This window comes from Cyprinus carpio, chromosome A21 (genome assembly GCF_018340385.1).
Source record: "Cyprinus carpio isolate SPL01 chromosome A21, ASM1834038v1, whole genome shotgun sequence".
Classification (NCBI taxonomy): Eukaryota; Metazoa; Chordata; class Actinopteri; order Cypriniformes; family Cyprinidae; genus Cyprinus; species Cyprinus carpio.
This window is the reverse complement of record NC_056592.1, coordinates 6306717-6334404: the sequence shown is the minus strand read 5'-3', so window position 1 is coordinate 6334404 and position 27688 is coordinate 6306717. Positions and strand designations below refer to the sequence as shown.

Genomic DNA, 27688 nt, shown 5'->3' with positions numbered 1-27688 from the left:
AAGTTACAGCACCTCTGTTTCAATTAGTTTGTATTTTGTTTTGTTGGTTCAAGAATTTTAGCTTTCAAATTCACCATAAAAATAACCATAAACATTTACCTTTGGATCATACCATGTGAACATTCACATACGCCCTGGCCATCCCTTTTTTAAAAGTGTTAGACATCTCAGTCGGACAGTATTAATTACACGTGCTTCCCTATTTAGCCATTCCTCCTTCCTTCCCTCCTTTTGATTCCATCTCCAGTGTGTGCCATAGCCCCACCCCTTTGACCCTAACCACTCCCCTGGCCCCTCCCCGATCGCTGTGCCTGGAACAGACTGTAACTCAGACAGCAGACACAGCAGAGCCACAGAGACGGTGTCACACACTCAGCACCAGTAGACATGGGCCAGATCTTAAGCTGGAACCCCAGCTCGCGAGACCAACCGGCCCTGCAGGACGTCGCTGTAGAGCAACAGGTGTCGTTTACTGGATAAAATTGTATTGAGGTCTCAGAGAGTACTGTGCATGGATGGGTTTGTTTAATATTGTGCAAGTGTGTTTGAGGTGCAGTGACTGACTTGCCAGTGTGAGGATTTTAAATGTGAGCCTGAGCTTTTGTTCAGTGTGCTGGTCAGGAGGTCTTGGCTTTAGTCCCACAGCAACTGTCCGAGGGAGGAGGAGTGCTGGAATGTGTGAGGAATGCTGGGAAATGTTTTACAAAAAGTGGAACTATAGGGACTTTTGGCACTTAAAAAAGCTGCAGCTCTATCAAGGGCTTTTCAGTCTCTGTTATCTGTTACTGGCAATATTATCCAGGTGTTGTAATGTGCAGTAGTTGTTTGTTGATAGCGTTTCTGGGTGTTTCTTAAAAGTGCGCAGTGATTCATTAGACTATAAATGATTATACACACTTAAAAATAAAGGTTCTTTATTGGCATCTATGGTTCCATGAAGATCCTTTAACATCCATGGGAACTTTCCATTCAACAAAAGGTTTTGAAATGATAGGTGAAAGGTAGCTGCGTCATTTTGAGCATGAGCAGAGCTCTCTGTGTGTCTGATGTTGTCCAGTGGGCTAGTATCCAAGTGCTGCACATACCCACAGCGCAACATGCCAACCTGGTTCAGCATCAGCTACTGACGTTAATGGCCCGAAGGAAGATACTTGCTCACTTTCACTGTGGAGAATGTGCATTGTAAATTTATGTGCAGATGTTTTAACATTTAACAAAAAAATCCTAGTGAGATATGAAAGTATTTAATCGTGCATTTGTGACTACTCAGAAGTTTACTTATTTTAATTTGTCATAATATTTGCATCATAATTTTGAATGATTAATAGCTTACAGTAATGATGATGATGATAATAATAATAATAATAATAATAGAATCTGATATTTTTTTATTTGCTAAGACTTACAAACTAATATTGAATAGATAATGATCAATAACGATATTGGTAAAAATTTGTGAATGATGTCATACTAATTCGAGCCTTACAGAAGCTATCATTATCATTTTTAATGTTTTGTTTTCAGTTTATCGGACAAAATAGTGTAGAACTTTAATATCTGCAATTTATTGGTTATGATGAATAGAAAATCTAGTTGCAACACTCTGTGTTGGGGTATTTTAATTCTGTTGTCAAGTGAGCTGAGTGTATTGTAACAGTGCAGAGTGTATTGATCTACAGTGGTTTGTGCACTCAGTTAGTGATGCAGTATTGATCTGAACAGCTAGAGGAACATGTGTTCCAATAGCACACACAACTATTTCTATTTCTGTATATTTGAGTCTGTAGGTGTGTGTGTGTATTTGCAGATTCAGCAGCTAATATTGGGTATTTAAAGCATGGGATGATATTTTGGAACCCCAGGTTGTCTCAGAGGTGGCCTGTTAGATGTCTCAGCTGTCGACTTAATACAGAACACTGTGTGAATGCAAGAGCCTCATCTTGAATGCAAACATGTCTTGCAGAGGTTAAACATCTGGCATGGTAGAAAGCCCTTGAGTCCGTATAGGAGATTCCCACATGTTCATGACATTATTGTGTTCATTGCCTAATCATTGTGCAAGCATGATGTCATACATCATGAGTTGTACAAGAGCTCTGTTCCAAATTCTAGTGAGTTAACCTCCCTATGCAACATTTTATGGCATCATAATTGTGTTAGATGTCATTATGCTGCCAATTTTGGCCAAATTCTAAGGGATTGGCGCATGTACTGTCATTTGTGGAGAATTAGCAAACCTTAACTAAGTTCATCATGATCATTGATTGAAAGAAATTTAATAAAAATAGTTCTCTAATTATTTAAGTATTTTTTTGTATATGCAGCATGCTAATGTCAACTCAGTCTCTGTGTCGCTATTTGTGTAGCACATTGCTTCCTAAGTAGCAGGCAGTAGACAAAAAGGCATCTTATTAGACTTTGGAACAGAACCTGTTTTTGAAACTTGTTTATGCGTTATGCTTGAATAAGTGACAGACAGTAAACTGAATTCAGATGCCTGAATCTTGGATAGAAACTCAGTCAACAAACCACATGGAGAACAAACATATAAATATAGACACATTGCTCCGCAGGACCTAAGGAGTACCTTCAGCCCCTATCAAAGTCATTTTACTTAGACTTTTTAGATTACCTGAACCTGAAAGAGAGCTAGGTAGAGCGATGTTGCTAGATTTGGTGTTTCAGAATTATTGACTGCTTTTGGGGGTGTGTTTGTCTAATCGCCTGAAAGAGTAAAGATGTCACAAGGCTTTAATTTATTTGATTTAATTTATTTGATTTTTTTTTTTTTTCAAATGTGTGGCTTTTAGTCCATTAGACATGGAGCATTAGCTTTAAAACTTTCTATATGTTAGTGTTCTGCTAAAATATGGAAAAAATAACTTTAAAAATGTACTTTTCTTTCTTTTCTGGGAAAACTGACAAAAATATTGATCTTGTGATATAAAGTACAGACTGTTGGCCTTTTATTTATTTATTTATTTTATTTTATTTTTTGGCTAAAAAGGGACCATTTGATATGTCCCACCCAAACCGTTTCAAACACGTCATCACAAGACAAAAAACTGCACTTTCATGGGGTCTCTATGATAGATTCTATAATAAGCTCTGACTTACAGCACCTCAATTATCATGAAAAATCATGTTTTAATTGCCATTGAGATGAATGGGAATGCTAACGGATAGCTTTCTCCAGCTATATTGGAACTCAAGGACCGCTTAAACAAACAGAGTAGTGTTTTAACAGAGCGACCTCCAAGTTCTGTAGAGCATTTACAGAGCCTGGTTTGTTTTTGAATTTTTCGATTCAGATTGTCAGTTCTGAGCCTGCAGAACTTGAATTGCACATACATAGACTCTCTGGCCTTCTGAGATTCATTGCTACAATAGATTTCATCACTGTCACCTCTCGAACTCTGTGTCTGGGTGGGACTTTGATGACAGACTCATTTACTAACAGATAAGGGTTGCTATGTAACTCTCCTGTTTAGTCACTCACTGTTACTTGTCTTGTTGAAGCCTGCTTCATGTTCACAATTCACACACCTCTCCATGTCAAGCGATCTCTAAAAACACTTTCCCAAATAATTCCTATTTATTTTAGTGATGCATCATATTATAAAATTAAAATAGTTTGAATCTGTGTCGCCTTTAAACAGATGGACGGTAAAGAAATCTGACTCGGTTGTTTTAGTTGTTCTGTCAGGACAGAATACTCAACTCAAGCACTGTTGCGTTTGGTCAATGGTTCTTTCCTGTTTCCCTTATTTGGTTTCGTTCAAAGGTCCCCCGCCTCAGAAGTGGCTTTGTGGAATGCAACTGCATTCCAGGATTCACATGACAACAAATACAGAATTTGGTTGTATGTTGGAGTTTGGTGTGTTTTGTGATAAGGGCATTGTAAACCTCGAAATCTCCGCCCAGCTGCACCCACTGTGATTGATTTTGCTGTCACCGATGTGTGAGCTTTGTCACTTGGACGAAAGTTTGTGCGAGATTGTACACGCATTTAAACTGTGCAAAATGTTCTTCCGTATTATCATAAAAATATACAGTACCACAGAAAAACCATAGTAGTTACATTTTTGGGCATGATGGTTGTTATATATGTAAATACTGATGACACATCTGTTGTGCTCCTGGGGACGCAATTTCAAGACCATCCTTTGTCGTCAACTTCTCCCTCCAATTTCCTGTCTTGCTCTACTTCCCTTGGAGCTTATTTTTTTACTTTGAGTTATATTATATAATAAGATCTAATAGACTTCATATCCATTATAAGGTCTTATAATATCTATTAAAAGATAATATATATATATATATGTACATGAATGCGGCTAAAATATTTTTTGTTTTTAAATCCTGTTTTGTTATATGCACCCCTGCATTCCTGTCTGATAAATAATGCACTACTTCTCCCAGAAAGTTGTTGCAATTACAAATGCTTTGGTATTCTCATGTTTATTTCTTTTGTTTGTATTGGAGCCACACAGAAAAGCAGAGAAAAAAAGCCAAATCTGAGACATTCTATACAGAACTCCAAAAATAGACTGGACAAAATTATTGACACCCTTACTGAAATCAATTGCTTCCTGTAACCATCAGTAAGTTTCTTACAGCTCTCTACTGGATTTTTGGACCACTCTTCTTTTGCCAACTTCCCCAGATCTTTGAGATTTGAAGGGTTTCTTCTCCCAGCTGCTGTTTTAAGATCTCTCCACAGATGCTCTATGGGATGTAGATCTGGACTCATTGCTGGCCACTTCAGAACTCTCCAGTGCTTTGTCTTAAACCATTTTGGGTGCTTTTTGAAACATGCTTTGGGTCATTGTCCCGCTGTAAGACCAGTGACCTCTGACGGAGACCCAGCTTTCTGACACTGAGCCCTTACATTGTGCCCCAGAATTCTTTGGTATTCTTCAGATTTCATAATGCCATGTACACAATCAAGACATCCAGTGCCTGAGGCAGAAAAGCAACCCCAAAATATCAGTGAACCTCAACCATGACTGATTGCAGAGACAGTGTTCTTTTCTTTCAAGTCCTCATTTCGTTTTCTGAAGACAGTAGAATGATGTGCTTTACCAAAAAGCTCTATTTTAATCTCATCTGTCCACAGGAAATTTTGGCTTCCTTAGGTAAGTTTTGGCAAACTCCAATCAGGCTTTTTAATGTTTCTATGTCAGCAGAGGGTCTTTCTGGGTCTCCTACCATAGCATCCCTTTTCATTCAGATAGCGACGGATAGTGCAAGCTGTCACTGTTGTACCCTGTGCCAGCAGGTCAGCTTGAATTTGTTTTGGAAGTTGACTGAGGTTCTATATCAACTCCTTGAACAAGCCTTTGTTGCAGTCTTTCATCATTTTTCTCTTTCGTCCACATTCAGGGATATTAGATACATTGCCATGGGCTGTAAGCTTCTTGACAATGTTGCACACAGCGGACACAGGAACATTAATAAGTCTTGACATGGACTTGTAGCTTTGAGATTGTCCATGCTTTTCCACAATTTTGGTTCTCAAATCCTCAGACAATTCTTTAATCTTCTTTCTTTTCTCCATGCTCAGTGTGGTACACCTAGACACACAACACAAAGGTTAAGTCAACTTTTCCCCATTTTAACTGGTTGCAAGGGTGATTTCTATGTTGCCAGCACCTGTGAATTGCTACAGGTGACTTGAATTACAAATTAAAGGAGCATCACATGCTTGAAATACAATTATTTCTGAAGATTCTGAAGAGGTGCCAATAATTTTGTCCAGTCCATTTTTTGGAGTTCTGTGTAGTAGAATGTCTCAGATTTGGCTTTTTTGTGTTGTTCCAATACAAATAAAAGAAATAAACATGAGAATAACAAAGTATATGTAATTACAACATTTTTCTGGGAGAAGTAGTGCCTTATCTGACAGAAATGATGGGGTGCCAATATTTTTGTCCATTACTGCACACACACACACACACACACACACTTTTTATTTTATTTTATTGAAACCACTAATTATCAAACTATTACACATCTGCTTATTTTTGTCGTCTGGTAGGGTTAAAGGTGGGGATTTTTTTTGTGTTCCCATTGATCAACTTTGGATGTATGACTTTACCCAATGATGCACCAGAGGGCACTCTTCTATCACAGAAGTGGGCTTGGTTTTGCCATGTTTGAGGTTTGTAGTCAAAATGGCATCCTGTCAGAACAAACCAAACAGTTAAGCTTTTTGTTTTATCAGTAGGAGTGTATATGAAGACTACATAACTACACCATGTTCCTCTTACATAAGCGCTGGCACCAATTCTGCAGCAAGTTCAAGCTTCCGTTTAAAGCAGGGCTTATGACTCACCCAGTTGTTTTTCATCCTCTGTCTTTTTATCTTATGTGCATTAACTCATTTTTTCTCTCTCTTTCTCTCTGTTCTTTTTCCATGCTCTGGGTGTGGCAGATTGACGCGCATGTGATGCTGTTTCTATCTTTCTCTGTGCTGATGGTAGGTTGTGCAGTTCAGATTCCTGAGCAGTGAATGTACTAGACACACCCAATCTGACAGGCAAGAACTGGAAGGTTTGCACTGCCTGCAATGTGTCTTTTTTCTTCATCAGCCTCTACAGAAACGTGCACAACTTCTTATCAGTCCAGACCAGCCCAGACCCCTTCAAACCACTGCAGTCGGCCTATCTTGAAAACCATAACCACCACCCCAACTCCAACTTTCTTACAGTAGTATGGAAACAGTCTTGTGTTTATTTTTCCTGGCTGGCTGTGCAGATGGGTGGAGACTCTCCCCTCTCAACCAGTCAGAACACTTCTCCACTTGGGGGGAGGGGCATCAGCTGATGACGTGGTGGAGTGGGAGGAGTTGAAGGATTCTGGCTTCACTGTTGGGCGTGTTTCTGTTAGTATATGCGTGTATGTGTGCATAAGGGATATATTTTGTTTATTTCAGATTGAAGGAATTTAAAGTGACTTTTAGATTGGATTACAGGGGAAAGTGAAACGGAACACTCTCAGTTTTGTTACAGATGGTACGTATCTGCAGCTCTTGCATTTCTGTCTGTGGTTTCCTGCCGCTGTGCCTTATAGCTAAAGATGGTGCCAACTGCACTGCAGTTGGTGGAAATGATTACAGTGCTTTTAGCACGAAAGAAACTGTGCTTGTTTCATTGTTGTCTGAGGGACTGAAAAGGCCTCAGTTCATTTCTTACTGATTTGTCTGACCAGACTTTCTCTAATCAGTAAATTGTTAAAAAAAAATGGTTACTAAGTTTACCGTTTTTGTTGACTGCATTGGTTTTAGCTTTAGAAGGTTTTAAGTTTATGATAAGCAATTCTGCATGTCAGAACGAGAACTGTCTGTCACTACTGTATGCTCACATTTTAGAGATGTTTGTGGCATCAGTGTGTCATTTTTATATTTTGCAACCTTCCATTTTGATTTACGCTCATGGCAAGAGGATTTTTACTTATGCTCATGGCAAGGTGTAATAGGCCTACTTAATGTCTGGAAGCATAGCTGGAGAATTAACTCATTTTGTAATGCAACAAGCACACTACACCCTATCTGACTGGTTACAGATTTTGCTTGAAGGTGACAACCAGATGGAATCTAGCATAGAGTTGCATAGTTTACACTAGTGCCATCATGAATCTGTATCCTCACTTTTACGTACACCAACTTTAAATGTTTAAAAATATAAATCCATTGCTGTGGGCTCACAAGAACGCAGTTAGAGCATCTACAAAACTATTTGCATTGGATTTTCCTCAGTTCTACTATAGTATACCATTCATGATTACATTTAGCCTACATTTTGCTGCTGGCCATTTAGTACATACTTGCAGTGCAAACTTGATTGCTTGCAAGTAGCAACTTGAAGTCATTTTCCACATCCAGGATGTTACCTCATAATAATGTTATGGTATTTGTAATGTACAAGCCAACATTTAAGTCATTATCAGTCAGAATCAGTCAGAATTCATCATATTTGTGTAAATCACTTCTATAGTCCCAGAATTGATTGCAGTCACTTAACAAGTTGGTCTTGAAATACAATCTGCCCCATGTCATGCTAATCCGGTTGCTGTTGAACCTCTCATTATGCTAGTAAAACCTGCTCATCCTTAAACCCCAGTGCTAACTGCTAACATCATATCATCATTACATCTTAGTTATCATAATACAGAAATGTTGTCGTCATAGTAACCTAATAGCTGATCTTAAACAAATGTTTTGAATGTGAAACTTAAGACGTCACACAATGGATTAACTTTCCATAACCACATAGGGTAATTTTGAGGTAATCTGGGTGGAGATGTGCATTAGTCATGATTTTTGTTAAAGAATAGAATCAAACAATGAGGTAACTGCTGACAGCCTATAAACCGCAGATTTCCCCTGTTGAGTAGTTCTAGGAGTTTGAGCTATTTGGATGTAAGAATCAATGCTAACATAGCTAATTTCTGTTTATAAATCACCAGTTGTTATGTTAAAAGGGTGTGTCTACAGATTCAGTGTGCGACTCCACCAAACTTGCCACTTCAGGATGGTTGAATTAGAAGAGGGTAGTGGCACTGAGGCTAAAACAGGTTGGAGAAGACCTGTGTAGTGTGTGCCCAACCCGTGTTGCTATTTCCTTTGTCACATTAGCTAACGCCTGCTAACACATCGTGGTTTCTGGGAGGAGTTGTCAAACTTGCTAAATGTGCACAGACATTGTTGTGTGAGCGGTCCATTAGTGATAGTTAGATTGTTCATCAGGAATTTTGATCATCATGATATTGAGATAACACTGTGAGCTTGTCATTTAGGCTGGTCTGAGTCATGTGGGCCTATTTTTGGGTGTTGACACATTGGCTGTGTCAGTGACATCAGCAAAAGCCATCCTAGACTATTTTAATCATAACTTAGATTGCTCATTATTTAGAAGATCATCTGTTGTGGTACACTGAGATCTGTGGAATGTTTTGAGTGCACTGAGTCAGTATCAAATTCATTTCAGTGCTTCTGTACATATTGCCTTTTTAAATTGTACCTGCCCTGTGTTTACCTACAAATTTACCCATAATGCTTTTTTTTTCTTTTTTGCTGAGCATGCATAGTGTTTACCTGACAAAAAAGCATGTATCTAGGTGGTTCCTTGCACGCAACCTTTAGCTCTACACCCATGCTCATTCAATTCATGTACTCTCAGTAGCTCTCTTATGGGTTTCCACCTTTTACTGTTGTATTGTTGTTAAATGGGTTGGGTTATTATGGTATCAGCCAAGCATTTCCAAAAAAAAAAAAAAAAAAAATGAGTTTTTTTTGTTTTTTTTTATGTTTGCTCAGAGCCAGCACTTTTATTGATGTTGTTGCTCATGTATCTTTATTTAGTGGCGCAGAGGAAGAACACTGAGTGTTGATGTATGCTAAAGGCCCTTGCACAGTTTATTTAAGAGCAAAGTGTCTTTGACGGTCAAATATCAGTACAATGGCAAGGACTTGAGCATCAAAACTTCCTGAATGACTATTCTGTGAGCCCTTATTTTTCATTTAAAGTTGTGGTAGAAGTTGTGGCCTAGTGGTTAGCTCATATGCTCTGATTTGTGATCTTGAGAGATCAGGTCATTTCTCATCACACACCATTAGTTCCTGTCCTTCCTGTCCTTCTGGCTGTCAGTATCCAAAAAAATTAACAACCAACAAAAACAACAATGATAATTCTAATAATTCTAATAATAATGATAATTCTAGTAATGATTATAGTAATGTTTTTAGTACAATAATAATTATATACTAATAATAGTAATATTTCAAATTAGCAAAATATTAAGTATAATAATTATAAATTTTTTGTTTATTGTTTAATAATTGTCCAATAAATTTGAAACATTTTCAATTTATTGGGAATAATTAATAGAAAACTATTGTTCTTGTCATCATTAATCATATTTTGTTTTCATTGTAATGTATTTATTTATTTCTTAATGATTACATCTAATAAATTGAAGAACATGAAGAAAGTAAAATTAGGACAAAGTAGTTTTAAAAAAGAAGAAGTGATCTTTTATATTTTTTTATATTCTTTTAAGTTCCTCTGACCTGTCATGACAACCATGTAGCATGATTTCTATGTCAAGTAGGTCATGTAGGACAATGAGACACAATCAAAAGATATAGTTGATGTTTAATGTAGTGTTACATGGAATTCAATTTTGTACCAATGAGATTTCACAGGGTGCAATACTCTATAAATAGAAATAGATCAACAAAATGTCCTGTCGCTAATCACTTGATTGGCCATCAGCTTCAGATTTTAAAGGGAGAGCTTTTATCACATGAATAACGTTGAGTATTTAACTGTGTCATTAGCTCTGGTTCTTTGTATTTCATCATCAACAATCCACCCTCATTCAGTACATAACCTAAAACCTGCTGAGCTTGTTAGAACACTTGATGCTTTGTTCACAGACCTTCTGGGTAGAAGAAAATAGAGAACATGTAAAGGCCAATAGAAAAACGAGCCATGAGCTGTCACCATTTCATCCCAAGCAGTTGTATATATGGCACAGCTGGGTTGAAAAATTCGGTGAATGCCATGATTATGGTGGTTTGGTGGTTAAAGGTCTTGCCTAGTTATTGAAAAGCCCTTGTTTAAAATGCAGTTTGTGAACTGGAAGAGCTACTGAACAATTTAATCCTTACAGTAAGTCATGTAGGATTGTTATTGCTTCAGTGTTCAGCGAATTAATGATGCATCTGATTAGAAATCCACTATGCACTTTGCATTTGGTACATTTTTGCTCACATTTGAAATCATTCACAAATATTTAAGTGTGTTTGATAATGCGTTCATGGGTTTCTCCTCTCTCTGATTCAGCATGACCTCATGTTTCACACTAAACTCATGATTTGCATATGATTCTGGCTGTTTTTAATGTAGCGAGAAGGTCAGGGAAAGTAATGGGCTACATAGAGCACTAATACATTTTTATTTATTGATAGCAGCAATAATGCTTTTCATAATAATGTAAATGCATTACGTTTTCCCAAACACTCAACTCTTCTCTTTCTGTCTTTCTTTTTGCAGTCTCAGCAGGTCACACCCACCCAAACATCTCAGGTCTCCACAGCGAATCCTGCAAAATATGAGGTAAAACCTTTCATTGTTTTCAGTCTTTCTCTCATTTACTCCATTTATTCACGTTATCTCATTTATTTGTCTGATGGAAAGACTCATATTCCACAAAATGGTTTATTGTTCACTTTACAATTCTATCGACCCATCAGGTCTCTACTGGATGTTGTTAGTCGTCTGCTTTCTCCTTCTTGGAAGTATTCAGTTGTCTGTTCTGTGTGGGATGCTACTGTGTTTTTAATAGGCGTGTGTTGTAGCTGAAAGGAGAACTGGGAAAAGTCTTCAGTCCATTCAGATAAAGTGTTTAAAGCTGTTCCTTTAAGACGGTGGAAAGCAACTTTTTTGCCTGCCCTCAACTCATACTCACAGCTGTGATAATGTGTATATTCCTAATAATAAGATTAAACAATATAAATTTCAATGTCTGCATATATTGCACTACATTTTTTATGAATTAGCTTGAATCGACAGTATAGATAGACTACTGGGTGAAAATACAGGGTTCCTGTTTTTTTTTTTCTTTCAGAAATATCAGGGAATTTTAGATATGCTCAGCTGCAGAACTATCATCTGCAAAAAAATGTCTCAATTAATAAGAAATAAATATTTATATATATATATATATATATACGTGTGATATTTAAAGTCAAAGAAAAAAGTAAAAGGTTTATGCACAGAGCAACTAATTTGTTTTATTATTTATTTTTTGTTCATTGATTTTTATTGGAATTTTGTGTTGAACCATTGGTGCTAAGGTTATGGGAACCCTGAAGATATAAAGGGAGAAAAAGAAAATTAAAAAGCTTTTTTTTTTTTTTTTTTAAATAAGCATTTTGTGGAAAAAACTGAGGGAAAAAAAGAGACACTGCCACAATACTAGGGTGTTTTGGGTAGTTGTCGAGACGCTTTATTTATCAAGCAGCACCATTAAAAAATGGTCTTTCTGCTCTCCTGTTGCATGTATATGGACTCTTAGAGGACATTGTTGGTTGCTTTTTGAGACCTTTTTGGCTGTTAACAGAAATGTTCTTTTCATTTTTCTCGTGGTTATCTCTTGCCTTTGGACAGACATGTTGGGATATTTGGTTGTGGCAGGACATGGTGTCTCCCATGAGGAGTGTCTGCCCTATGACTCACTTTCCTGAATCTAGTTACAGCTGGAGTTTGCTTTTGATTTGCTTGCTTGTAACTGCTGTTTGTGTGATTGTTAATTGTATCTCTTGTCCTAAAACTCCCTGGTTGGTTTTATTTTCTGTTTTTTTTATTGTTATTTGTATCTCTTGTTATAAAGTTTCTTTGTTCTCCCTGAGGCTTAAGAAGTTTTGGATATGTGATATTAGGTTTTCATTTGTAAGTAGACGTTTGAAATCTGTAATAATGATATTGCCTTTCTCTCAACAAAAAACACTCTAAACATGATATATGATTGCCGTTTCACATCCAAACCTTGTTCCTTCATCGCCTGCAACCCCATCAGCTCCTTCAGGAGCATCAGGAGGTGGAGGCTTCACCACCACTCAGAAAGGACCTTCTGCTGGATTTTATCGGACTACAAGCTTATTACACCTTCCTTACGCTGGGTATCATCAGGGCCACGCTGCACTTTTTCTTAAACACTGTCTTTGCCTTTCTTTCCTAACTTGATTTTTTGGTGAACACTAACAAAACACTTTTGGGCTGTTTCCATTTCCACAACATCTGGAAAACGTCTGTAGGACCGTTTGTTGCACAAACTTCTCTGTCTAATGGAGATGGTGTTTTTGGTATTTGTTCTTTTGGGTCTCAACGCTGTACACATTCATGACTTTTTGGGTTGAACATCAAGTTTAAATTCTCTCCTCTGCCATTTCGAAACTTAACCTCATCTGCAAACCATCTTTATTTGGTTTTGTCCATCTCATCTTCATATTTAAAGTGCATCTTGATTAGCCGCTTATTCCGTTCTTACTCCTGCATACTGATTGCAGGCCACAGTCTCTAAACCACCACCTGCACCTTCTGCTAAAGTCCCAACTGTGAGCTCTGGGACTGGCCCTGCTGGAACGACAGGAGTGAAGGCCACAGACCCTCAGAAAGACAAGGCCCAGGTACACCAGTGCAGAGCATTCATTGGTGTTTGGCTTCTCTTGTCCATCTTCTTCTGCAAACAAGACTTCATGGACGTGCTGCTTTTGTTATATCATCTTCTGCATGCCAGTTATTGCTGCTTTTACTTCAAGAATTCTCTTTTGATGGATAGCCCCACCTCAGCAATGTCTCATTCTCTGATCACCACTCTCATGACGTTCATCTTTCACACATTTGTGAGGAGCTGCATCATTGCACTCCTGAAAAGATAAAACTTTATCTTATCTTTCTACTCTTTCGCTCTCTGGATTAGCTTTGGCTGCACAGTTGCTCAGTATTGTTTTTAAACTTGGTGTTAATTCTCGAATATGTGGTGCGTGTGCTCCTGATAGAGTACAACCATTCCTTCATCCAAACCGGGAGCTGCTAAGGTGGATCCGGCTGTGGGGAAGCCCTCGGCCCCGGCCAGTGTGCAAAAGCAAACAATCGCTCAAAAGGTACTTTAACGGAATGACAGAGGATCATCAGGAGTGCATTAAAATGACATCAGCATTGTTATTTTACCCTCACGTTCTCATGCTAAAGGTGCAAATACGAGACATTCGTGCTTGAAAAGAAGCACCCAGTGTATCTTATTACTTGAAGTATCCAAATACTTTTTCCCCATGTAGTCACTGAGTTAATACAAGCTCATAAATCATCATATTAAGAAATAAATATGCTATTAAAAAGTAAGGAAAAAGCAATCATGTTTGTGGGTAATTTCATGTTAACTACCCACAAACTTCCAAAAGATTAAGATCATTTAAAAAACAACTTTTGAATGGTAGTTTACTGAAAAACCCTCCCAAAGGAAAATATATGTGATACCTGGGAATGACCAAGTAGGGTACTGCAATCCAGGTATGTCAGTATGGAGTGTAATAAAAAGTTATTTTGCTTTGTGCTGCAGGTGCAAGTGGAAGTGGGTCCTCCAGGAGCTAAAGTCAGCACAGTGGTGAGTTTACATGCTGACTTTATCTTTGTGTGATTATCAGATACTCTGTACGTTAAAAACACCCCACTGAGTTTATTTTTATGCCTGTGTGTAGGATGTAGATCCGTTGATGCCCTGTCTGGCACATTACCATCATCACAACCTGTGGCTCCTAAAGTCCCAGCATTCACTGGACCAGAGGTCAAAGAGGTACTGCATGAGTGTAGATATTAGAGTGATGTGTAAAGCTTAATCAATAATAGCATGTGTTTGTGAATGCTAATTATTTAACAGCCTGTGTCTTTTTACACGTGTGTTTTCTAATGGAATGTATTGCATGTCTCAGCCAAATGTAAAAGCAGAGAAGGGTGTTATCTGTGGTGAGAGAGATGACACGTTGCCGCCAGGATACAGACGAGCAGACCTGGTCAGTTGGAGATCATACATATTCTTAACCATTTATTTTTTCTGTTCCTTTCATCTTATTAGTTGTTAAAGTGAGAGTTCAGACAAAAATATGTTGTTTCAAACTTGATTTGCTTTCTTCCATGCAACACAAATTAGGATTTTCGTAGAATATGCTGATTGTTCTTTTCCATGCAATTACAATGAATGGAGATTGAGGCTTTTAAGCTTCAAAATGGGCAGAATGCTCCAAAATCATAATAAAAGTAGTCTAAAAAAGGCTTGTGTGCTATGTTACAAGTCTTCTGAAGCCATACTGTCTTTTTTGGGGTGAACTGTTCCTTCAAACATTCATTCCTTCTCTCTCTTCATAATGCCTTCATGAAACCTGCCTTTTTAATTATAGCTTACTGATGTGTGGAAGGCTTTTAGAGACTGTTTTCATTGTTTCTGTCTAATTCAAAGTATTGTTTTAAGCATTTTTTCAGTCACTATTTTAGTCAGAGTCTAATCGTTGTTAATTTGTCTATTCAGGAAAAGAAAACACCTGCTGGAGTTCCTGAGAAGCCTAAAGATGTTCCCAAGGTAGGCGAGTTGCAGAGGCTTTTTACTGTCAGTGCGTTCAGTGTGTTGTTTTTAAGTCCTTTTCTAATCATGTGACTCACATTATTGTAGTCTCCAGCGTTCCCAACACCACATTAGCATTCTACGCCTATCTATTACAGACACACTGTTATTGTCTGAATTATCCCACATCAATCTAATGCATATAAAATTTGTTAACATTTACTATAGAGCTACATGGTTATTCAATTTCAAATAATATGTATATATATTTAACAAAAGAAAAAAAACAAATTTAATTATAAGTCCACTAGTAGCAGGGGCGGACTTTAGGGGCCCTAAGCAAACTTCAGGTATTCACAATAACTATGTGCTCTTTTATGCCTAACCCTTATTTTGCTCTCTCTTTCTCTCTCTCTCTCTCTCTCTCTCTCTCTCATAGTTTATAATTTATTAACCTCTTCACAACTTAAGTAAGTAATTAGTCAACCTGATGCTGTTCTAATTCCATATTAGGCTTATTTTCTTCAAACTAAGAGTTCTTAAGGCATATAGTAGGGTTTGCTAAGAAACAAATCGAAAATGTAATCTATTATTAAGCGGAAATCTCAAGTCATCGCATTCGTGCATTTGTACGGGTGTGCAGCAGTTCGCACCTGTGCAGATAGGAAAATCACACATGTGAGTCATTTTGAAACACCAAGACTTCAAAAAATAAAATCATGACATGAAACATGATATTTTCTTCTCTGAGGTTAATTTATCCGTTATGAGACAGACAGGATTATAGAGCCTAGAAAGTGTGCAAAGAGAACTTCCTTTATAATCACTAAAAGCTGTCATTCACTTAAGTTCATCGCAATCTCATGACGTTCCGTTAATCTGCACAGCACAACGAATCCATTTTTACTATCGTATCTACACGTTGTTATAATTTAGGATTCGCGGGCTTGCAGAACTCGGCACTTGACAAAAACTCCACGTTTTGTGCTGTGAGTGATTTGATGCTTTATAGAGCACAAATACACACTGGAGTGTTTGCCAAATATTTTTCGCCAATATCAGATGGGGTCCCCTGATTCCCTGGGGTCCTAAGCAGCCATTTACCTCGCTTATTGGTTAGGTCCGCCCCTGACTAGGAGTCTGTCAGTTGTTTTTAGTGTTTTAAATTAATTATTTTTTTCTTCATGTCTCTTTCTATCTGTATTTTAGTGCCAAATATTTAGCTTGTTCTAAGGGTGTTGGTTAGCAAACAGAAACAGACACAAATTCATCACTCATTCACTTTCAGTACATTGTTGCCCAATCAACACACACACACACACACCTAACCTGTGCTGTATTTCACTCATTATGCCATACAGGTTTTGAGTAAACACTCATCGCCCACCCTTCAGTTCTCAGAATATTATGATCACCGTCTCAATTTTTTGTACTACTTTTCCAATTGTTATGCCCTGATCGTTCATAGAGAGTTCAGTTTATTCAGCTGGTGGTTGTTTAATAAGTTAGCGTGTGAATGCAGCATGTTGTTAATGTAGGGCTCTTGGTATGCATAGGGTGTGTCTGTATTTTTCCTGCCATGGCACATGCTGTTCCCCCCAAAATTCACCCAAAATTGAGCTTGGGGCGCCATCTAATGGTCGTTCCTATAATTACATAATTAGGCGTTTTTGTCACATTTTCTGCACAATTCTATATCATTAATTTCATTAACGTGTGATTGTTTGATGTTTCCTGAAAGCCCATAAGCACAGACGAGGCGATGGACTCCCTCTCTGCTGGGTTTGTGTCTTCAGCTCCACCTGCACCTAAGAAGACAGATGTGGTGAGTATCTTGACAACAGGTTGCTATCTATTTGCTTAAGTCAGGGTTTTCAAAAAGCACAGACCCCCAATTATAATGATCTCTTTGCATGCATTTTATTCCATGTATAAAGGCCCACTTATTCCCATAAAAAAAATCATAAATTTGTATATGAAAAAAAAAAAAATATATATATATATATATATATATATATATATATATATATATATATATATATTAAATAAAAATGTTATATAGTTAAAATAAGCTGACAAAATTTAAATAACAAATATTTTCTGCATACCCTAATTAAAAATTATTTTCTGCATACCCCTAGCACCCTTTAGTGGCTGTAAAACCCTAGACTGTTTAGTTGTATATGCATAGTCTTGACTTAATGCAAAGTTTTGTTTCTTTGTATGATATTTATTCATTGTTTTTCCAGAAAACTGAAACAGTAGGAGCAGTCGATGTCCGTTCTGCAGGCATCTCCAACTTTGCTCCCCCTCCTCCCTCTCAGGTAACAGCATTTTAATTAAAACACTGCGACATTATTTAACCCTCTCCAAAACTAAACATGTGTCTCTCATCTTGAGCAGAAACAAACGGCAACATCTCAGCCTGCTGCTGTAACCAAATCACCTGCTCCACCAGCTGACAAGAAAGCCAGGATCGAGACCCCTGCACAACCCGCTAAACCAAAGACAGATCAGGTCAATAAAAAAAAAAACTTTTCAACTTATATATTTTAATGAAATAATATTCATTACATATTTTAGAGCTTTTATATTTTAGGTGAGTCAACATATTTTAATTATAAATAAATTGAAATTGTGTCCATTTTCTCTTCCTCTTCCAGACGGACAACTCCATGTCTCTGGATGCTCTCAGCGCTTTGGGTGATACACTGGGTGCTCCGGAACCACCCAAAAAATTACCTGAACTCAAGCCTGGGCAGATAGTTGATGTAACACTTCTGTTAATAATTCTTATTCCATTACTTATTTTTTATTAGATGATAGTTTTCTATGTTTTTAATCATTTACATGTTTTTGAGCAGGAGAAGAAATGGACATCAGAGAAGGGTGTTCGCGTGGGGGAGAGAGAAGACACACTCCCACCAGGTTACAGATTCTCAGAGGAAGAGCTCATGAAATATCCTCCTCCTGAGAAAGAGGTCAGACACTGAATACAATACACAAACATTTCAAATTAGTGTCTTCTAGTAGTGTTTATTCTTATTTAATAATTTACATCTATTGAGAATGTTAACTTATGTGAGCACAAATGGGTTTTAATAATGGTGTGTTGTGATTGGCTGCCGTCACTGGATGCTGTGTTCTGATTGGTGGATGTCTCTCTCAGCCCTCACTGAACACAGATGATGCCCTGGACATTCTTTCTGGAGATTTCACAGAGCCCGTGGCAGCACCTGTTGTTAAGGCCCCTGTCCCTCCTGCACAGGTAATCATTTATAAGCATTTTCATTAAAATGAGACGCCATAAGAGCAATATTACATTATCTAATGCTTATAATGTACATTTAGATAGTTCAACAATGTTAATTGGTTTAATCAGGAAAAGAAGAAGCCTGAAGCGGTTCCTGAAAAGACTAAAGATGTTCCTAAGGTAAGAAAGCTGTTTCTCTGCTGTTTTAAACCATTTGTAGTTAAATGTTGTTTAAGAATCCATGCCTCATTTTGTTTCTCGTCAGTTAGAATAACTTTAGAATAACTTTTTCAAATCAGGAAACAAAGAAACCTGCTGGGGTTCCTGAGAAATCTAAAGATGTTCCCAAGGTAGGACAGTCGTGGTGGCCTTTTACTGTGTTTATTTTGAGATGATGACTGGCTGACTGTATATTATATCACTTATGGCTACTTACCAAATTAATAACTGGACATGAAATATTGATTTGATTTGAAATTGCATACTACATGACAGAAATATATTTAAAACAGAATGCAAAGATTAACCAAGTATTCCAGAATGCTTTGTAATAATGCAGATGATTTTGTGTTAATGTTTCTCTTAAACAGATTACGATGCTTTCTGTCTTTCTGATCTTCTTTTAGCCTAACGTGGATGAATTATCAGCACTGGATGCTTTGGCAGGTGATTTTGTGGCTCCTGCACAATCTGCGCCTAAGGTCAGTTTATTGCTCGATTCATATCTGTGCTATTATTGCACTCAGTCCAGTATTTCCTGTATTGTTTTCACTCAGAAGATGATTTTTCTATTCTATTCCATTCTATTCTTGTGTGCTGTAGGTTTCTTCGGGTGCTCCTAAAACTGTCCCTCCTGGCCCTAAGCAAACAGCACAGACAGATGAGGTCACAAAAATATATGAAATTGGTCATGTTAAGCATATCAGTGGTATTTATTGTGTCAGAACATCTTTTTGGACCCTACAGATTTTTATTATCGCTCTCTATTTCTGTCCTGCTCTCTCATATGTGTAGGACGCTTTCAGCGCTCTAGGCGACACACTGGGTAAACCAGAGCCACCCAAAAAACAACCTGAACTCAAACCTGGGGACATCGTTCATGTAATTATCCTATACTTCTTATGTTTTTAGTTTATGAATTTAAATGTGGCATAGGTGTCATTGCTACATTTCTTGGTGATTTTTTTTTTTTTTTTAAATAATGGAATGTTTTTTGAGCAGGAGAAGGATTTGACATCAAAGAAGGGAGTTCGTGTTGGAGAGAGAGAGGACACACTCCCACCAGGTTACAGATTCTCAGAGGAAGAGCTCATGAAATATCCTCCTCCTGAGAAAGAGGTGATAACGCTGTCACATAGCATAATATGGCACTGATCGTCATTAAGAAAGCTGCATAGATGTGTGTCATGATTGGTCACTGCTGCTGGATCCTGTGATTTGATTGGTGGATGTTTCTTGTGCCCCAGCCTTCCTTAGACACTACTGAAGCTCTGGATATTCTGTCTGGTGATTTTAAAGCCCCTCCGGCGGCATCGTCTGCCAAGACCCCCGTTTGTCCTCCCTCTAAGTCTCCCGCTACGGTGAGATTCATGGACGTCCGCATAGGAAACAATAATCACAAATCAAATCTATTTAATATCTCAACTGTTTGTCCTTGACAGCAGTGAGATTAAATATCTGTACACTACTGTGCAAAATTTGGGGTTTGTTAAGATTTTATTGTGTTGCGTAATAATAGGGTTTTTTTAAACCGCTCTCATCTTTTTTCTCACTGTTCTTTAGCTTTCAGATTCTGCTTTAGATGCTCTTGCAGGTGATTTTGTCGCTCCTTCTTCTGCATCTAAAGTTCAGTCTGCCGTCTCTGTCCCCACACATGCTGGCAGACAGGTAAATGTCTAATTTATCCATATTTACACATAATATACATTTTCTCACTTTCCCTCTATGGTGACTTTCTCTTGTACTGTTTGTTAAAGTTGTCAGAAGGTACCTCATCAGCTTTGGATGCCCTCTCAGACACTCTAGCAGACTTTAAAGCAGCCCCTGAGCCTGCCCCTGTCCCGCCTAAAGACGTTGTTAAGGTAACACTCATTTTACTAACCCTTAGTAACCATGTTTTGACCATTTATTGAAATTAAGCTGAAAAAAACCCCCACCTTATTTAAGAGAAATATGTGAGAAGAACCTCTAAACCTTGTGCTTCCTGCCATTGTGTGGTGCCTGCCGCTCTGCATATCCTTTCAAAGTATTCCAATATTAGGAAAAACTGGTTGAAGTTCATTTTATTCAAGATTCCTAATTGTTTGTTTGGCAAAGATGCTAATTTTACATGCAAATATTTATATATGCTGCTTAAGGTTTCAGAAGCTAAATCAATTTAACTCTATTTAAAAGAAAGGTGAAAATGCTCATGTAAGATCAATTTTGATTACTATATCCTGAAGTTCTCAGCACTTCTTTTCCCACCACAGGAAAAGAATGTAGTTGAGGAGAGAGTGAATAAACCAGGGGAGAGAGACGACACGCTTCCACCAGAATATCGTTTCACAGAGGAAGACCGCAAGGTGACTTTCCTTTCTTCATCATGTTTCCATACCAGTGGATTTCATTTATAGACAATTAAACTAAAGATGTGAAAAACTGTACACTTATTCTTCGCTCTTCACTGCAGGCATTTGAAGCAGGAAAGCAGAAAGACGTCAAACCAAAGCCGGTACTTTATAAAAAAGATTATTTAATACAGATTTATATGTATCATTATAAGAAGTATTCATAACTTCAATAAACAAAAAACTGCATTTCTATAATTTTGATCATTAGGAATCATTGTAGACATTTGACTGTCTGTCTGTCCATTTCTCAGACACCAATTGATGACACAGCAGCCCTTGACATTCTGTCTAGTGATTTATCTGCAGTAGCGCCCGTAAAGCCCTCAGCACCTGAGGCCAAACACTTCACCCCTGAACCACAACCGCCAACATATAAGGTATCACAACAAACCAGCAAAAGTAACATCCCTCTAAATTCCTTACACAAATTCTGTTTTATTTTTTGATTTGTCTTTGTTTACAGGCATCAGGTCCAGTTTTCGACAAGCTGGCGGAAAAAGTGATTCCCAACCTAACTGACCCCAAAGCCAAAGACAGCAAACCAAAGGTAAAAACCACATTTAACTTTCATATTTGTTATTCTTTAGAAGTCTGATATTTGAATAAAAAAGGGAAGGGAGATAATAAAAAGTAGGATAAAAATGTGCATGCCGATTCTGAAAGAGCAGCGGGTTTTTCCCCCAGACCCTTCATACTGGTTCAGACCAGTTTATATCTGGGGTCTCTATCTTGATTACAGGGAAAGGGTGCAAAACCAAAGTCTAAACCAAAGGTAGGTTGTATTTGGAAATGAAATGCATGAATTTGGTTCTTATACTGTAGCATTGGCTCATGAATGGCAGCATGGAGAAACACAAACTCAAATGAAAAATCCCATTCAATCACTATTCCATCAGCTGAACCACAAGCACATGGCTGTGTATGTTCATATGCGCTGAAAACCTTTGCGTTGTTGAAGCACTTTGGCTGGTCTGTTACTCAAACGCTTTGCATTTACAACATACTGAATTCATTATTACTCCTAGTGTCCACCTGGTGGTGCTCTGCCACAAAGCAACTTTCCTATTTCTCAACCACATGCTTGCATGAAATGATTGTATACTTGGTTTGCATACTTAAAATTCTGATTTTGTGTCCCAGAAACAGTCAGTAGAAGATTCATCAGCCACAGAGAAGCAGCCCGGTAAACTGAGCTCAGATGTGGTGCCTTCATCTTCCACAAAGAGTGGAAAAAGATAGATCACACGTCAGTATATTTACAAAACTCTTTGAATTTTAACTAAGGTTTTTATATGATTTATACTATATATTTTATATAATTATACTACCGTATAAAGGTTAAGGGTCAGTAAGATTTTTTTTTTTTTGAAACAGAAATTAAGCAGAAACTCATTTATAATGTTAAAAAAGATTTGTATATCAACTAAATGTTGTTCTTTTGAAGTTTCTATTCATCAAGAAATTCTGGAAAAAAAAATAAGTGTTACAGTTTCCAAAAACTATTAAGCAGCACAACTTTTTTCAGCACTGTTAATAAGAAATGCTTCTTGAGCAGCAAATCAGCATATTAAAATGATTTCTGAAGGATCATGTGACAGTTATGATGCTGAAAAGTCAGCTTTGCCGTTACTGAAATTGATTACATTTTATAATTTATTAAAATAGAATCCAGTTATTTAAAATTGTAGTAATATTTCACTATATTATTGTTTTAACTCTATTTTGGCCTTGATAGGAGATTTTCAAAAACCTTTTAAGAAATCGTCTCAGGTTACGAATGTAACCATGGTTCCCTGAGTAGGGAACGAGACACTGCGTCCTCTAGGGGTCGCTATGGGGAACACCTCGTCGTGACCCGTGTCTGAAGCATACAAATGAAAAAAACACCAACGAGTTGGCCGGCGACAGCCTCTGACGTCACTACCGGTGCGACGACTATAAAACAGGCACCGGGGAAAACACGTCATTCACTTCTTCGTCTGAAGCTTGCGTCCGAAGCATGGCAGGGAGCTAGAGGACGCAGTGTCTCGTTCCCTACTCAGGGAACCATGGGTTACATTCGTAACCTGAGACATTCCCTTTCGAGGGAACTTCCGAACTGCGTCCTCTAGGGGTCGCTATGGGGAACAGTATACCCACGCCGCCATGCTGAGGGGAGTGCAGGCCAGAATCATGGCGAACACTAAGTACCAACTCTACCATTTCAATGGGAGTTGCCCCCGGGACGTTTAGACGGCTGTCTGTGACAATACCCCTTACGGCCAAAGGCCTAAGCTACATACCCAACTTAATTGTTAGGGCCTCGGCCCGGTGGTAGAGCTAAAGGCTTGGAATCAGGAAAGATTCCTTTAAAGGGATACGGCTAGGAACCTAGCATTTTTATACTAAGTCTTGCCTGTCACACAGGGGCTACAGCTTGCTTCCGCAAAAGCTTGCTGAAGGAGCTGTCTCAACAGATCTCCAGTAGCAACACCCTGTTTAGATAGGTATCCGAGGATACATGGGTGGAGTGGCGCCCAAGATGAACGGGGCTTTTACCAACTCAAGAAAGGGCACGAAGCAACCGCGCGAAGCCTTCACCATATAGGATTTTAGAAAGAATGCAGAGTACTAGCGTGCGAACTTACCACAGTGTGGATTTCAGAAAGTGTGCAAAGACTTCACGTGCACACTTACCATATCATGGATTTTCAAATACTGTTCTAAGGAAGGGCTCTCGTGGCACTCTGATAGAGCAGCTCATAGATGGAATGGTGCATCTCAAAAAAGTATGTTTTGAGAGTCATCAACTCGATCTGTGGAAATAATGCTGGAGCGCTCTGGGAAAAACAGTGAACTCAGTCTCATATGAGAGGAGAACTACTGAATCCAGAGTAGCACGCTCATAGGCGACCCTTCTTGGAAAAGGGGAGCGCTGCTAAACTACCACGAGAATCGCCCGAATAGCCCCTCATGTTGAGGGAAGCGATGCTTGAAGTGTATAAACAAATACACACTGGCTGAATGGAGCCCAAGGAACCAAGCTCTAATCATCTCAAGAAAGGGAACGAGGCGGAGCGCGTAACCCTTACCATACAGGATTTCAGAAAGTGCGCAGAGTCTTGCGTGCACACTTACCAATACGTGGATTTTTAGAAAGTGCGCAAAGTGTTCACGTGCACACTGACCACCATGTGGTTTTCAGAAAGTACACAGAGCTTAGCGTGTGTACCTAAAGGTTCCTAAGCATCGCAGAGGCGCTGAACCGCACGGGAGAGGCAAGCTCAAATTTTATAAACCTCTAGCGAGGGGAGCATCACCTGAGGCAGCATATACAAGAAGACTTCTGTAACTGCCACCTTCACTTCCCGCTGGATGTGACAGCACCTAAGCGGCCAGGAGACCCCTCAGGGTGACCTGGCCGGACATCCATGAAATTCCCTGCAGTGCTGTGCCAGGCCTGATGATCAAGGAGGCTCCCGCAGAAACCTGTGATCTCAGCCGCCTAATACCGGAACATGAAGCCGGATGGCTGGTGCTGACGAGTGTTTAGTAAACACTGTAACTGAGCACTGCAAAGGAAACTCACAGAGTTTATTAGTAGACACATAACCAGCAGCAATTTACACAAGTATATACAGAAAGGGTTATTTTTATACTCCCACCCTCCTGCGCTGGAGCCCCGCTCAAGGGGCGCCTCCTTTTAGTCCGGACCATCAGTAAGGTGGTTGCTATGAACATAGAACTAGCCAAAAACATTATAGGTCCAGCATAGGAGACTGTTATGCGTTAGAGGTTTCCACCTAACCTCGATCAGGTGGAGAGCTGGTGGTTACAGGGGAATTAGGAAGGGGAGGATAAAAGCAGAAGTTAAAAATCCCTAAAGGGAACGAGTAGATACCTCAGTATCACTCTGACTCAGACGAGAACGCTGCCTCGTCTGGATCACATCCCTTAGGTTCTGCTTACCCCCTTGTGACCCACAATTCCTCTTAACCCTGCCCGCAGGTGGGGGAGGAGCGTGAGTCGCGACACTAGCCTTCTGTGCCCGTCTTTGATCCTCAGATCGAGACAGGCCAGGACCCCTATGTTGTTCGGGCTCAGACCTGGACCTTCGTGGAACGAAGGATCTGAAAGCAGCTGAGTGCGCCTTCGTCTCCCCGAACTTCTCGATCACCGTCTCAACGGAAATACCCAAAAGTTCAGAAGGCGAAACCTGAGCATCGAGAAGAAAGCCTTTTCTTTCTTCCCGATGTCAGCCAGGTTCATCCACAGATGTCTCTCCGCCACCACCATGGCCGCCATAGTCCTGCGCTTGGCAGAGGCGGCCTGCTTGGTAGCCCGGAGAGAGGCCTGTGGTGCGGCGCAGCTTGGCTACCTGATCAGGAAAAAGGCTTTCGCCTTTATCCAGGTCTCTTAGCAGATCAGTCTGATATGCTTGAAGCATTTATTTTGAAATAAAGCCACAGCCTGACCTGCTGCTGCGTATGCCCTGCCATTTAAGCAAGATGCATTGCTTGAAGGGGCTTAGATGGCAAGGAGGGAGATTAAGAGAGGATGTCTCCCCCGCAGAATGAAAGCTCTTTCTGCAGGGGGCATCCTCTCATAGCCGTTTTCGCGCATGGCCTCGATGTCGGCAAAACTCTTATGCTGAAACCGATGGATGCGAGAAGAAAACGGCCTCTTTCATTTCCTTTCGATCTCTGTATGGAGATCAGGCAGAAATGGAAGGCTTACCTGAGCTGGAGGGCTATGGTCGGAAAGATAACGCTCATCGAGGCGCGATCCATAAACTCCAACAGCTCTACATACGCAGGGCAGGAGAATTGAGAAGGCTCAGCCTCAGCTTCTTCACCATCCTCAAATATCTCCTGCTATTCCTGGGTAAAAACCCAGCAGAGCACTAACCTCAGTATCAGAAAGTGTTAAAGATATAACATCATCCTCCCGAGGCTCTCTCTCTCGTCCGACGCCATTATGAGCGCGAAAGGGAAAGTCCCTCTTTTAACCATTCAGACAGATCCACCTGAAATTCTCACGAGCTCATTCTCCTCCGTGCCTCAGCAGCGGCGGGGGTCCTGAACCGCGGGAAGCAGATGGCTGCCTTTTTTTTTTTTTCGGAAAGAGAGACGAACGAGAGCAGAGGTTTTTCCTTGAAAAAAACGCTCGCAATGCACGCAGATTGCCTCCTCAAAGACATCGCATGCGTGCTCTTTACCCAAACAAATCACGTAAAGATCGTGTGTGTCATCGGGTGTCAAATAATGCTGACACGGATGCATACATTGTCTAAACGCTTGCTAGTAGTCGCCATGATAGACAGAGAAAGAGCGCTCTTACCGGTTCTTTCAGATGCACGCTTCAAACAAAACAGTAAGTGAAGACGAAAAAGAGAATGACGTGTTTTCCCGGTGCCTGTTTTATAGTCGCACCGGTAGTGACGTCAGAGGCTGTCGCCGGCCAACTCGTTGGTGGGTTTTTTTTCATTTGTATGCTTCAGACACGGGTCACGACGAGGTGTTCCCCATAGCGACCCCTAGAGGACGCAGTTCGAAGTTCCCTTGAAAGGGAACTTACTGACTCCTAACTTTTGAACCATCCATAGCATATATATATGTCTATCCATATAATATGTCTAATATGTCTATCCATATGTCTATCCATATATTTGTTTTTCAGATTTCAGATTTCAATGAATATATTTTATGTTGCTCATGGAATCAAACAAAAAAATTATAACTGCACAGAGACACTTAAACATGTATTTTCAGAGTCCCCCTTCCTCTTCTTTTCTCCTAAAGCAAAGCAACAATAAATATAACAATCTTTATTACCTTGTGAATGATAGAACATGTATATACGGAAAGGATGTTCTGTTTTTTCAGTCAGCGTTTTTCTCACAGTAAAAAAAAAAACATGCCATATACAGTTTTTTCTTTTTTTTCTCTCTCTGTTCACAGAGATTACAGCCGTAGCTTGTGAATTCATCGTTTACATCGTTGCAGTAGATGACCGTGATGATGTCTTTTTGAATGCTGTTGAATGTCTGTATAATGAAACTAGTGCACTTGCAAGGATGCTTTAGAAAATAACTGTAAAATAATATTGCAAACACTAAACGCCCCATGTGCCCGTTTTATCACAAAAGCCTTGGAAAATAATCAAATAACTTGTATTGCACATGTTGCACTCTTAAAATGTATTCCACTTGATTTTGGAGGTGAAATGAGAATTTTTTAGCTTAAGCTCAAGGTTTTAAATGTATTTTCAGAACCACTAGTAAGTTGACAGGTGTTACATTATATGTGGTGGGCAAAGTCAGAATCTTTCACTTTCACTTTAACTCACTTGTGTTTAAGGGCAACCACAACGTTGCCATTTTGCTACACATCAGGGCTCACTGTTTGATGCTTTAAAATGTTCTAATAGCTTTCATAGCTGATGATAGAAACCGAAATATGACCTTTAAACCCAACTGTGTCATGAAATGTTGAACAGATTCAGATCCTAGAGCATTCTAAGACGTTGTGTAATAGCCATTGTGACAGGACGGTATTTTCAAGAAGGGATTTATAATTAAAATATAAAACAACTTGTTTTGTTAGTTTGGAATGTTCTTTTCTTAAAATCTTTGTTCAAATAAAGGTGTAATGATGATAGGGGCTCAGGTATATTCTTTTTTGGGTGTGTGTTTTCAGAGAATAATAGTAGTTCATAAAAT

At 39.1% G+C, this 27688-nt stretch overlaps 1 protein-coding gene across 1 annotated transcript; it reads left to right on the top strand.

Annotated features, from left to right (window-relative positions):
- LOC109045535 (calpastatin-like) lies at positions 1-27624 on the top strand. Its single transcript, XM_042778751.1, is given in 32 exon segments — positions 1-462; positions 11061-11136; positions 12565-12645; positions 13053-13195; positions 13568-13672; positions 14128-14172; positions 14267-14276; positions 14279-14361; positions 14498-14578; positions 15091-15141; positions 16865-16948; positions 17373-17447; positions 17527-17640; positions 17787-17894; positions 17988-18104; positions 18293-18391; positions 18506-18556; positions 18676-18726; positions 19003-19077; positions 19199-19261; positions 19391-19477; positions 19598-19714; positions 19843-19956; positions 20159-20263; positions 20353-20457; positions 20848-20940; positions 21048-21089; positions 21240-21365; positions 21452-21535; positions 21728-21760; positions 22129-22234; positions 26928-27624. Coding segments are annotated over 31 exon segments (2592 nt in total). The 5' UTR covers positions 1-387; the 3' UTR covers positions 22228-22234; positions 26928-27624.
- Positions 27625-27688: the final 64 nt, after the last annotated feature.